The sequence below is a fragment of the Rana temporaria genome, chromosome 5 (genome assembly GCF_905171775.1).
Source record: "Rana temporaria chromosome 5, aRanTem1.1, whole genome shotgun sequence".
Classification (NCBI taxonomy): Eukaryota; Metazoa; Chordata; class Amphibia; order Anura; family Ranidae; genus Rana; species Rana temporaria.
Window position 1 is genome coordinate 39,502,424 of NC_053493.1, and position 12,525 is coordinate 39,514,948.

Genomic DNA, 12,525 nt, shown 5'->3' on the forward strand with positions numbered 1-12,525 from the left:
GAGAGCACATTCCCTTGGTTCTCTCTCTCTCTCTCTCTCCTCATTGGCTCAGAAGCTTTGTTGCTGTCAATCACAGCCAGTGAGGAGGGAGCAGGGGATGGGGTCAAGTCACGCTGTGTGTGTCTTATGGACACACAGCTGGCTGGGGAACGAGTACGCACGAGTGCCCTCATAGCAAGCGGCTTGCTATGGAGGCACTTGGCAGGGGGGTCAGGAGCTCCGACGGGGCACCTGAGAAAAGGAGGATTGGGACTGCTCTGTACAAAGCCAATTCACGTGGCATGTAAATATCATATGTTTGTTATTTAACCACTTCATTACTGGGCACTTAAACCCCCTTCGTGCCCAGACCAATTTTCAGCTTTCAGCGCTGACACATTTTGAATGACAATTGCGCGGTCATACAACACTGTACCCAAATTATATTTTTATCATTTTTTTTCCCACAAAGAGAGATATCTTTTGGTGGCATTTGATCATCTCTGCGATTTTTATTTTTTGCGCTATAAACATAAAAAGACAGAACATTTTGAAAAAAAAACACTATTTTTTACTTTTTGTAAAAAATAAATTCCCTCGGTTTAGGCCGATACGTATTCTTCTACATATTTTTGTTAAAAAAATCGCAATAAGCGTATATTGATTGGTTTGCGCAAAAGTTATAGTGCCTACACAATAGGGGATAGATTTATGATTTTTTTTTTTTTTACTAGTAATGGCGGCGATCTGCAAAATTGTATTTTTATTTTTTATGTCTGGCCTGCGATATTGCGGCGGACGTATCGCACACTTTTGACACAATTTAGGGACCATTCACATTTATACAGCGATCAGTGCTATAAAAATGCACTAATTACTGTATAAAGGGGTTAACACTAGGGGGTGAGGAAGGGGTTAAATGTCCCTATGTAAAGGGACACAGATCGGTCTCCTCTCTCCCTGACAGGACGTGGAGCTCTGTGTTTACACACAGAGCTCCACGTCCCTGCTGTCACCGCCGATCGCGGGTACCCGGCGGACATCGCGGCCGCCAGGCACACGCATCGGCTTCCCAGAAATGCGCCGGGCACGTTGTTTCCCCGATGCGCGCCCCCGGGGAATGTCAACAACAGGACGTCCAAAGACGTCCACTCGGCACTTGAGAGCCGCGCTGTGGACGTCTTTCGTCCATAGCGCGGATCCCAAGTGGTTAAAAAATAAATAAAAAGTTTGCCTTTAGAATTACTTTATGCCCATTTTAGACCAGATTAGGTTACCTTTGAAATTACATTTTAGCTGTGAGGGCCAGTTGTGTGGTGCGATTCTGGCTTTAAAGCGTACTTATCCTTTAAATTAACCCCTCCCGCATCTTCATGTTTTCCTCAGTTTGTACAGCGGCAGTACAGGCCACAATGGGAAGGGAAAGGAGCTACTTTTAGGTGGCAGAGGCCGCTCCAGCCTTAGGCAGAAATTACTCTGTAAACAGCCTTAGTTGAACTAATTTATAGAAGTATGAAGTCTTTTAATCCAGACGTCAAGAAATGTGGTATTTTGCTACGCTAGCGTTTTTAAGAGGAAAGACTAAAATGTGGAAATTGTTACTTGGACAGCAGCAAGTCATACTTAGCTTCCAGTATGTGTAAGCCAGACTCGTAATAACAAGGGTATGCTTAGTAGTTAGAAAGCTGGCACTCACCATTCTGCTGCTGAATGGGATTTTGGCAAGATTTTCAAGTCCGATGTCATACTTGGTGCATGCTAACACGCTACAGGTGTGCCAAGGCCCTTACTACTTCCATGCTTAATCTGGAGTTTATTGCTGATCAAAATATCTCTTTACCTAACTGTTATTTGTAAATTCAAAAAACAGAAATATCGCTTTGTGGAATGTCAGTACAAAAAGCTGCATTTTAAAATGGCAGTTAAGTAATAAATAGTATCTTTGTATCGTGGGGTGCAGTAGACACTTCCTTTGTGATTCCTGGAAATATGCTGAAATTTGTTGAGCTGGATTTTTCACATTTTGGTCGTCATTTTCCCAAGATCAGTATAGAGCTGACCATAGTCTTCATTCCCCGAGGGTTCCTTAGAGAGCTGACCATAGCCATCAATTCCTCAGGATCAATGGAGAGCTGACCATAGTCCTCGTTTCCTTATAATGGCACGAGACCTCATTTCTCCAGGATCAGTAGAGAGCTGTCCATAGTCATCATTTCATAAGGATCCGTAGAGAGCTGACCATAGTCGTCATTCCCCCGGGATCCATAGAGAGCTGCCCATAGTCATCATTCCCCCAAAATCAGAGAGCTGCCCATAGTCATCATTCCCCCAGGATCAGTAGAGAGCTGACCATAGTCCTCATTCCCCCAGGATCAGTAGAGAGCTGACCATAGACATCATTCCCCCCAAAATCAATAGAGATTTGACCATAGACATCATTCCCCCAGGATCAGTAGAGAGCTGACCATAGTCATCATTCCCCCAGGATCAGTAGAGAGCTGACCATAGTCATCATTCCCCCAGGATCAGTAGAGAGCTGACCATAGTCATCATTCCCCCAGGATCAGTAGAGAGCTGACCATAGTCATCATTCCTCCAGGATCAGTAGAGAGCTGACCATAGTCATCATTCCTCCAGGATCAGTAGAGAGCTGGCCATAGTCATCATTCCCCCAGGATCAGTAGAGAGCTGGCCATAGTCATCATTCCCCCAGGATCAGTAGAGAGCTGGCCATAGTCATCATTCCCCCAGGATCAGTAGAGAGCTGACCATAGTCATTATTCCCCAGGATCAGTAGAGAGCTGACCATGGTCATTCCTCCAGGATCAGTAGAGAGCTGACCATAGTCATTCCTCCAGGATCAGTAGAGAGCTGACCATAGTCATTCCTCCAGGATCAGTAGAGAGCTGACCATAGTCATTCCTCCAGGATCAGTGGAGAGCTGCCCATAGTAGTCATTCCTCCAGGATCAGTAGAGAGCTGACCATAGTCATTCCTCCAGGATCAGTAGAGAGCTGACCATAGTCATTCCTCCAGGATCAGTAGAGAGCTGACCATAGTCATTCCTCCAGGATCAGTGGAGAGCTGCCCATAGTAGTCATTCCTCCAGGATCAGTGGAGAGCTGACCATAGTCATTCCTCCAGGATCAGCAGAGAGCTGGCCAAAGTCATCATTCCCCAGTATCAGTAGAGAGCTGGCCATAGTCATCATTCCCCAGGATCAGCAGAGAGCTGGCCAAAGTCATCATTCCCCAGTATCAGTAGAGAGCTGGCCATAGTCATCATTCCCCAGGATCAGCAGAGAGCTGGCCATAGTCATCATTCCCCAGGATCAGTAGAGAGCTGACCATAGTCCTAATTTTCCAGGATCAGTAGAGAACCACTACTTGCAGGATCACTGTAGTAAGACATAGAAAATAATGCAGAGGGGGCATCCATGATAAATGAGCAGCTTTTTACTGCAGGATAGTCATAATTGTGACTTATCTAATGAAATACTGAAGTACCCCTTCACTTAAATTTAAATTGTTTTATTAGAATTTGTAACGAAAACATGCAACCGCAGTTGCCTAATTGCACTTTCAGATGTTCTCTTAGGTCACGGAGCCCCAAAAGATGTGATTTATTATGCAAGTTACCACTTTAGGAATGAAAGCCAAGAACTAGCCTGCCCCATCTTATAACTCTGTATAGGTCACTAAAGTCACCTGTTAAATAGAAGGACCAATAATGAGTTGTGGGAATTTGCATACTGTACAATAAAAAAATGATGATGTAGCTGTATAGTCTACATTGGTCCCTCAGCTCTGAAGAGTTAATTGTGTCAAATATTTACCTGTTCTATTATGTCATGAGGAGGAGGAGCCTAGCCCCACAAACTGCATGGTTTTTTTTTCAGTTTCAAACTTATAATGTAGGCGCGACTTCCTGATACGCTAGTCGTGATGTTAATGTCATCATGATCAGTCTCCCTTCTCCCTGTCCTTGTTCTGCACTAATCTTTGCGTCTAAAGCCCTGCGCCAATAGTCAAAACTGTAGAACTTCTGTCCATGTCCTACAATGCTTAGGGCAGGCCTTAATGGCCTATCTCCGTATTGAATGCTGGGCTGTGCAAGAGTTTTGTTTGAGTTTTGATGTCGAGAGAGTCCCTTTGACCTTCACAAAGTGCAGGCATGTTAAACTCAAATGAAACAATGGGCCAATTTAACTGCAATTAAGCTTCAGGGGGCCACATTGTGTCTATTGAAGTCTTGCAGAATTCCATGAAAAAGAGCATAGTACTTCAGTATCTAACATTATAGTAACAAATACCACTTACACCTTTTATCCCAGAGAACTGGGAAACTACGTAAGGACTTGTAGCCATTTTTGACCTGAAGTATAGCTGGGACCTTGTTCAATTAAAATTCCTAAATTTGATCTGAAAGCAAAAAAGTTAAGATTTGCTGTGTTATAAGAAACACTCTAACCACTTCAGCCCCGGAGGATTTGGCTGCCAAATGACCGGGCTGCTTTTTGCGATTTGCCACTGTGTCGCTTTAACGGACAATTGCAACGTGGCTCCCAAACAAAATTGACATACATCCTTCTTTTTTTTTTTTTTTTTTTTTTTTACAAATGAAGCTTTCTTTTGGTGGTATTTGATCACCTCTGCGGTTTTTTATTTTTTGCGCTATAAACAAAAATAGAGCAACAATTAAAAAAAAAAACGATATTTTTTACTTTTTGCTATAATAAATATCCACAAAAAATATATATATGTATAAAAAAAGTATTTTTCTCGGTTTAGGCCGATATGTATTCTACATATTTTTGGTAAAAAAAATCACAATAGGCGTTTCATTAGTTTGTGCAAAAGTTAAAGGGGCAGATCCTCAAAGATCTGCACCGGCGCAGAGTATCTGAGATATGCTACGCCACCGTAACTTACCTGGCTTTGGTTTGAATCCAGAAAGAATTTGCGCCGTAAGTTACGGCGGCGTAGTGTATTTCTCGCGGCGTAAGGGCGCGGAATTCAAATGCGGCGAGTAGGGGGCGTGTTTCATTTAAATGAAGCGCGTCCCCGCGCCGAACGAACTGCGCATGCCCCGTCCGTCAAAACTCCCAGGGTGCATTGCTCCAAATGACGTCGCAAGGACGTCACTATTTTCGTCGTGAACTTAAATGGCGTCCAGCCCCATTCACGGACGACTTACGCAAACGACGTAAAAATTTCAAAATTAGACGCGGGAACGACGACCATGCTTAACATTGCGTACGCCACCAGATAGCAGCTTTAACTATACGCCGGAAAAAGCCGAACGGAAACTACGTAAAAGAATGCGACGGCCGCTCGTACGTTCGTGGATCGTCGGAAAAAGCGAATTTGCATACTCAACGCGGATTACGTCGTGAATGCCACCCAGCAGCCGCCGGAAAATTGCATCTTCGATCCGACGGCGTACTAAGGCGTACGCCTGTCGGATCTAACCCATTCGAAACAAAAGGATTCAAAAAAAAGATACGACGCGGGAATTTTGAAATTACGCCGGCGTTTCAGTAGATACGCCAGCGTAATTTCTTTGTGGATCTGCCCCATAGGGTCTACAAAATAGGGGATAGTTTTATGGCATTTTTATTAATATTTTTTTCTTTTTACTAGTAATGGCGGCGATCAGCGTTTTTTTTTATTTTTATCGTGACTGCGACAAAATGGCTGACACATCGGACACTTTTGATGCTATTTTGGGACCATTCACATTTATACAGCGATCCGTGCTATAAAAATGAACTGATTACAGTATAAATGTGACTGGCAGGGAAGGGATTAACCACTAGGGGGCTAGGAAGGGGTTAAGTGTGAACTAGGGATGGATTCCAACTGTGTGGGGACTGGGCTTACTGTGACACGACACTGATCGCTGCTCCCGATTACAGGGAGCAGACGATCGGTGTCCTGTCACTAGGCAGAACCGGGAGATGCCTTGTTTACACAGGCATACCCCCGTTCTGCAGCTCTGTGACACGATCGCGGGACAACGGCGGACATCGAGTCCGCGGGATATCGTAAATATACGTTACTTTGTGCAGCCGTGCCATTCTGCCTACGTAAAAGTACAGGAGGCGGTCAGCAAATTTTATTTGGGCCTAAGCAGTACCCTGAGAAATGTATCTTTAGTCTCGAATGCCTCCTGAAAAGTAGTAGTGCACTTCCTGGTATGTGAGGGTGCCTAGGCACTACTATGCCTACAGCCTCATATCTGTATATCTGCAGTGTGAAATCTAAAGCACTGCTGCCTCTGACTGCTAGTCTCAGGAGATTTGGAGTGATATTTGGTGTTCTCACTAATGTTTTCCTTGCTGGAGCCTGTGACATGAGAAAACAAGGCCTTGCCCCCACCAAGATGGCCACCTCCATACTCAAACACAGTGCAGAACAAGACATGGTAAATCAGTAATGGGAGAAAGACCAGTTGCAAAGTGACCACAGGCAATATTGGAGACTAGTCCTTTGCCTTCTGCCTGCCTTTTCTTTGGGCACTGCTTCAGTTCCTTTTTAAACCACAAGGGCCACAAAAAATAGAGAGCGGGCCATACCATACACTGCCCAAAAAATACCAGTTGACATGTGCCTGATCTAGTGTCGGCAAAGGGCTCTGCTACAGAGTTGTTTTCTTCTAACTTTATTCTGGATCTTTTTGGTTCACAGGGAACAGCAGCAAGTTTGATCTCATCCCAGTCACAGCCGTCAGCATCCATTTACTCAGCAGCAATAAGACAGACGTGTTGGTACAAGGCCCGATCTATGTAACTGTGCCCCTGCCAGCTGACAGCACCCTGAAGCACAATGCGCACGTGCCTGCCTGGCGGTTTGACCAAAATCACGGTAAGAACTTGTACATGCTGGTAATATTGTGTGTGGGGTGGGGGGATGGCAACGAATCAGATTGCAACTATCATTTTAGTTCAGCTTTCAAGTGCATGTGAAGGACTTTGATTGGCTGTAAACATTTTTATATGCCATCTGAATAAAGAAATAACTTTACATCCATTGCCATTTGGTGCGCAGCCTCAGAAGTCTGGTTCTATTTCTCAGCTGTGTGGGGAGGCAGGTATTGTAGCTGGGTAAGTTTACATGCTTGGGGGGAACCACGGCTGTTGTTGGAAATCACTGGGCCCTGTACAGCCTACCAGACAGGGGCCCCATGGAACAAATCAAATTATATTATATTTTCGCTAAAATGCTACAGACGCGGTGCTATACAAAGCTTTTGGTTGTGGTGCGTTTGTGCGGGGGTTAAAGCAAATTAAGTAAATTTTTTTCTTTACTTTTTTTCTTTTTTTCAAATTTTATTATTTATTTATGTATTACAATTTTTTTGTGCCCTGTTGGGGAGGCTTTGGTAGACTATCGGACCCCTGATGTCTCACTTTTGAGACAGAGAAAGGTACTGAGGATACAGAGCCATCAGCGCCTTTCACTGCAGCCTCAGCTGCTGATGAACGAATAGGAAGCGCTCAGAGGCTTCCTTTTTGTTTAGTAACATAATGAGGTTAAAAAAAAAAAAAAAAGTACAAAAAGAGCAAATAATTTTTTACTGTGGGACAGTGAAAGTAATATTTACAGTAGCGATTTGCTTTTTTTGTACTATAAAGGGCTAATTTTTGTTTTTTTAACCCCATTATGTTACTGGCCAATTAATCGATTATGAAAATTGTAATCGATTAATTTCATAATCGATTAATTTCATAATCGATTAGTTGTTGATCGTTTAGTTGTTTCGGCCCTAATTTACAGGTTGCACTGAGAGCAGCGGGAGCCATAGTCTCCTGCTGTTGTCAGAAAAAATCCTGTGTGGTGTGGCCGAGCCACTCTGTGTGTCCATGGACACACACACCCTGTCTTAGAAGCGTGCCCGCATGGGTGGCCCAATAGCGCTCAGCTTGCTATGGAAGCACTTGAAAGAGAGGAGGAGCAGAGAGAGGCTGCATTGGTAAAGAAGAGGTAAGGGGCCACTTTGTGCAATATCGTTGCACAAAGCAGGTAAGTATATCATGTTTTTATGTTTTAAGTGGAGGTTCACCCAGAAATGACAATTTTTAAGATTAGATTCATGCTCATTTTGTCAAGGGGAATCGGGTAGTTTTTTTTAAATCGAAGCAGTACTTACTGTTTTAGAGATACATCATCTTCTCCGCCGCTTCCGGGTATGGCCTGCGGGACTGGGCGTTCCTATTTGATTGACAGTCTTCTGACAGGCTTCCGACGGTCGCATCCATCGCGTCACGATTTTCCGAAAGTAACGTTCGGCTTCTTTCGGCTACTCGTGACGCGATGTATGCGACCGTCGGAAGCCTGTCAATCAAGAAGGAACGCCCAGTCCCGAAGACCATACCCGGAAGCGGCGGAGAAGATCGCTCTCTAAAATGGTAAGTACTGCTTCGTTTTTAAAAAAACTACCCGATTCCCCTTGACAAAATGAGCATGAATCTAATCTTAAACATTTTTTTTTAGGGTGAACTCCCGCTTTAAGTTAAAAAAAAAAAAAAATGTTGTCTTTTAATATCCCTTTAAGGCTATAATAAGGCTGGTGAATGATCTAATCCACTGTTGCCTCCCAATGCTGAATATAAACATTGCAGTTATTTTGTATCACATCAAGCTGTACAATACTGGTTTCATCAGGAAACATTCAGTTCGCATCCCTTTTGGTTCAGATTAATCATTGAAGGTAGTTGTTGATTAATAAAAATCAGGCGGCGATTATTTTTTTCCTTTTTCTTTGGTTGTCTTTGTTGTTTCATGCTGGATAAGTACGGATGGTGATAGAGCCAGATTTGTCGTGTTTATAAAATATTTCCTTTTGTTTTCCATCTCTTTAGTGTGTTTTTTTTAAACCGTTAAACCTTTATTTACAGTGGACTACCCTTCCTGGAAATTGTCCACAAGTGTTTTCTTTTTTAACATTTAAAGTTGCCCACTTAACCCCTCCATGACCAAGGTTTTTTGTACCAGGGATGTCCTGGTTTAGCAAATCTTCTTCTTCCCTTTTTTTTTTTCCCTTAGAAGTAGGGCTGTGCCCGCACAGCATGGATGAACTGCCCGTTTTTGTCTAGGGGTGAGGAGCGTGGAGATGCCACAAAAATGAATACTGAAACCCAAATTTTGCTCAACCATCCCTATTGGCAAGAAAAAAAATAATATAGATAGATGATCTCAACTCGCTGGATCGATTTAGGATCATTCAAATTTATTATCATCAAAAAGTATTGTATCATATACAATGGTACCACATAAGAAAAACTACATTTTATGTTACAAACCTTAGAATCCACCTTGCATATCCAAAAGGCTCACGTATTTGACCCAACAGAATACAAGACAAATTATGAATAATGGTAACAAATATGGTGTGGTTCCCCCTCTTTTAACCAAGTTCAAGTGAAATGGGGGACGAGGGAAGGAGGGGGTATATATAGTCCACAAATTGGGCTGTCCGGGATCCACTCTTGTGGATGACCACAAATTATGATAGGCGGTATACATATGCAGTGTATACTTCATACGGGGTCAACACCCCAGATAGTCAGTGTTTGTTTGTAAAGGAAGGAATTCCAACTGTATGTTGTGTTTTTTTTTTTTTTTGGTGGCCCAAATGACGAAAAATAAAATTGCAGTGGTCCAGAGGAGGTACCCTTCCAGGCTTGTAGGTCTAATTATAAAGATCCAACATGGAATCTATAGATAGGACACTATTGTCGCATGCCATCAGGTGGATCTAGTACAGTGAGAGGGAGGTCCTCGGGGCAACAGCTATTGGGTAATACACTCTTCTAATTATAAAGATCCAATTGGGGTTGTGTATAAAAGTGTATTTCCCAATAGCTGTTGCTGACCTCCCTCACACTGTACTACATCCATAGGCCTGCGCAATCACCCTGTGCAGCACAGATTCCCCCTACTGCCCTGGCTCCCATCTTTCCTCCGCAGCACTGCCAGCTTCCCTCCTCTCCTATCGGCTGTTGCTGCTGGGATGTTTTAGGAGTGGGGAAGGGGCCGGTAAATATGTAATTTACCGGCCCCTTGCCTTTCTGAATGAATATCATGAGTGATCGATGATTTATAAAGAACCTCTCAGTAGAAAAAGAAAAACATAACGTAAAAGTACCATCATCCTATCATAATTTGAATAAAGGTGTGGTTAGACTAGGACCCCAGTCGCCTAGAACAACCAGGGGAAGTGGGAGGGGGCTATTGGACTATATCGGTACTTAGATAAATCAATTTGTCAAAAAAATGTAATACAGGTAAAAAAGTTCAATTTATTAAAACAAGAACATAACATAAATGACTTGAGAGATGCACAGTATTTTAAAATTACAAAGGTGGTGATGTAAAACAATCGATCATACGACCAGCTAACACCTGATAAGATGGTATGGAGGGCCCAAGTTGCGGGCAACGATCAGGCGGAGGGGGTCATATGTATCAAGCTCTCAACTAGTTTCGCTACTACAGGGGTAGCTTCGTCAGGAGATTTTGGGTCTGTGATTACAGATTAACTCTTTGAAGGAGCCTAGGCCCCACGTAGAGACAGTCTCACGTAGGCTATAGATGGTGATGGAGTTGCCCCCAGCAGTTGGAAATCTGTATTGACTGTATGTAAAGTCAAAAGCACTTGGTTTGCCCTGGGACCTATTTAATAGTGGGCGAGGACCAATCAGCGGAACCGCCAGAGAAGCACTTCTGGGAGAGCCCGGTTAGGGATGCCAGTAGTGGGGTACACTTGAAAAACCACCAGGGTCGGTAGAGTGTCCCAGGGCCGGGTGTGTATCAATAGTGATCGATAGTGTGTGTTTGGGCTTTGGGGTGCACACCCTAATGCAATAGGCTGCGCACACCTATGACTAGATCCACCTGATGGCATGTGGTAATAGTGCCCTGTCTATAGGCTCCATGTTGGATCTTTATAATTAGACCTACACACCTGGAAGGGTACCTTCTCTGGACCACTGCAATTTTTTTATTTTTCTTCATTTGGGCCACTATAGAGATTTTGACGAACATACAGTTGAAATTTCTTCCTTTACAGCACACACATGACTATCTGAGGTGTTGACCCCGTATGAAGTATAATTCTTAGTTTTTGTGATAAATTTCTTTACTGATGGCTAACCCAACCCGTTTGTATCAATTTAATATATGGGAGATAGTATCTTGAGGATCTAGATCAGTGATGGCGAACCTTGGCACCCCCAGATGTTTTGGAACTACATTTCCCATGATGCTCCACTACACTGTAGAGTGCATGAGCATCGTGGGAAGTGTAGTTCTAAAACATCTGTGGTGCCAAGGTTCGCCATCACTGATCTAGATACTTCTTAGCGTGATATGCATATTTACCTGATCTTCCCAGCACAAAACTGGTCCCTGCAGCTCCTGACTCCAATCCCCCCGTTTGGTCTAGCAGTGGTGGGCGATGGACTGTTCCTGATGTCATCACACCCATAGAGTGGCTCTGAATGTGAAGACGTCGGGAACAGTCCACCGATGGATCATGGTGGAGTGCTGTTTGCCACTGGAGAGGAGGATCAAGGTGAGTATACAGCTTTCTGCTCGCTCCTTGACAAAACAAGCAGATAACCCATGGGCACAGCCCCATTGCAGTGGAAAAAATGCCTGGAGTTCAGCTTTCATGCATCGGGGTTACGTCATCCCGACACAGGCAATAAAGATGGCTGAAGATCCTGAACCTGGAAAAAGACCAGCTGGATTTGTTGACTCTGGCAAAAGAACGTTGCATTGCTGGAGGAGGGGAGGGGAGGCGAGTATATTTCGACTTTAGGTGAATATACACAGAAGCAGCCAGGTGGAAGAAATATTTTCCATAGTGCTTCCTATTAGCGTTGTTCTATAGTGTATTAAACTGCTGCACTATACAAAGTAGAGATTTCAACACAACACAGTAGCCACCTAATAGAACAAATCCTGGAAAGTGGTGTCCTGTCCTGAGCGCAGTATTCTGCTATGTGGAAAGTTCTCAGCTGCTGTTGCCTGTATACATTTTTGTATTTTGTAGGTCTGAGAAGTGCCTTAGGATATGTTTCTTTGCTTGATGAAAACTCTCCAGTTCCGAAATAGATATGCAAAGATGCCAGGTTTTCAGAGTGTTTCTGTTCTTTGTTGAAGTGACCCTTGGCTAATACCAGCTTTGGATGCTAGCCACCTCCTGCTGCTATGGAGCCTCACAAGTGTCTCTGTCTTGGAGGAAATGGAGATTAGACGGGGGCTTTTCTACTAATCAGATGGGGAAATGTGTTTTGCTGACCAGAGATGAGAGTTCAACATGGAACTGTTTTTTGTTGATCAGCAAATAGTTTGTTTTTTACATTTGATGTGCGAGGACCTTTAACCACTTGAACTCCGGAAGGTTTTACCCACTTCATGACCAGGCTGTTAATTTTATTTGCTATTCAGCACTGTGCTACTTAACCACTTCCTTACTGGGCTCTTAAACCCCCTTCCTGCCCAGAGGACTTTTTGCGATTCGGCACTGCGTCGTTTT

General features: G+C 43.6%; 1 protein-coding gene across 1 annotated transcript in view; it reads left to right on the forward strand.

Annotated features, from left to right (window-relative positions):
* The window catches only part of FAM171A1 (family with sequence similarity 171 member A1), a 167,817-nt gene that overhangs the window by 110,551 nt on the left and 44,741 nt on the right, over window positions 1–12,525 (forward strand). The window contains exon 5 of the mRNA XM_040352412.1: window positions 6,669–6,845. Within this exon, the coding sequence (XP_040208346.1) occupies window positions 6,669–6,845 (177 nt within the window). The remainder of the gene's footprint in view (window positions 1–6,668; window positions 6,846–12,525) is intronic.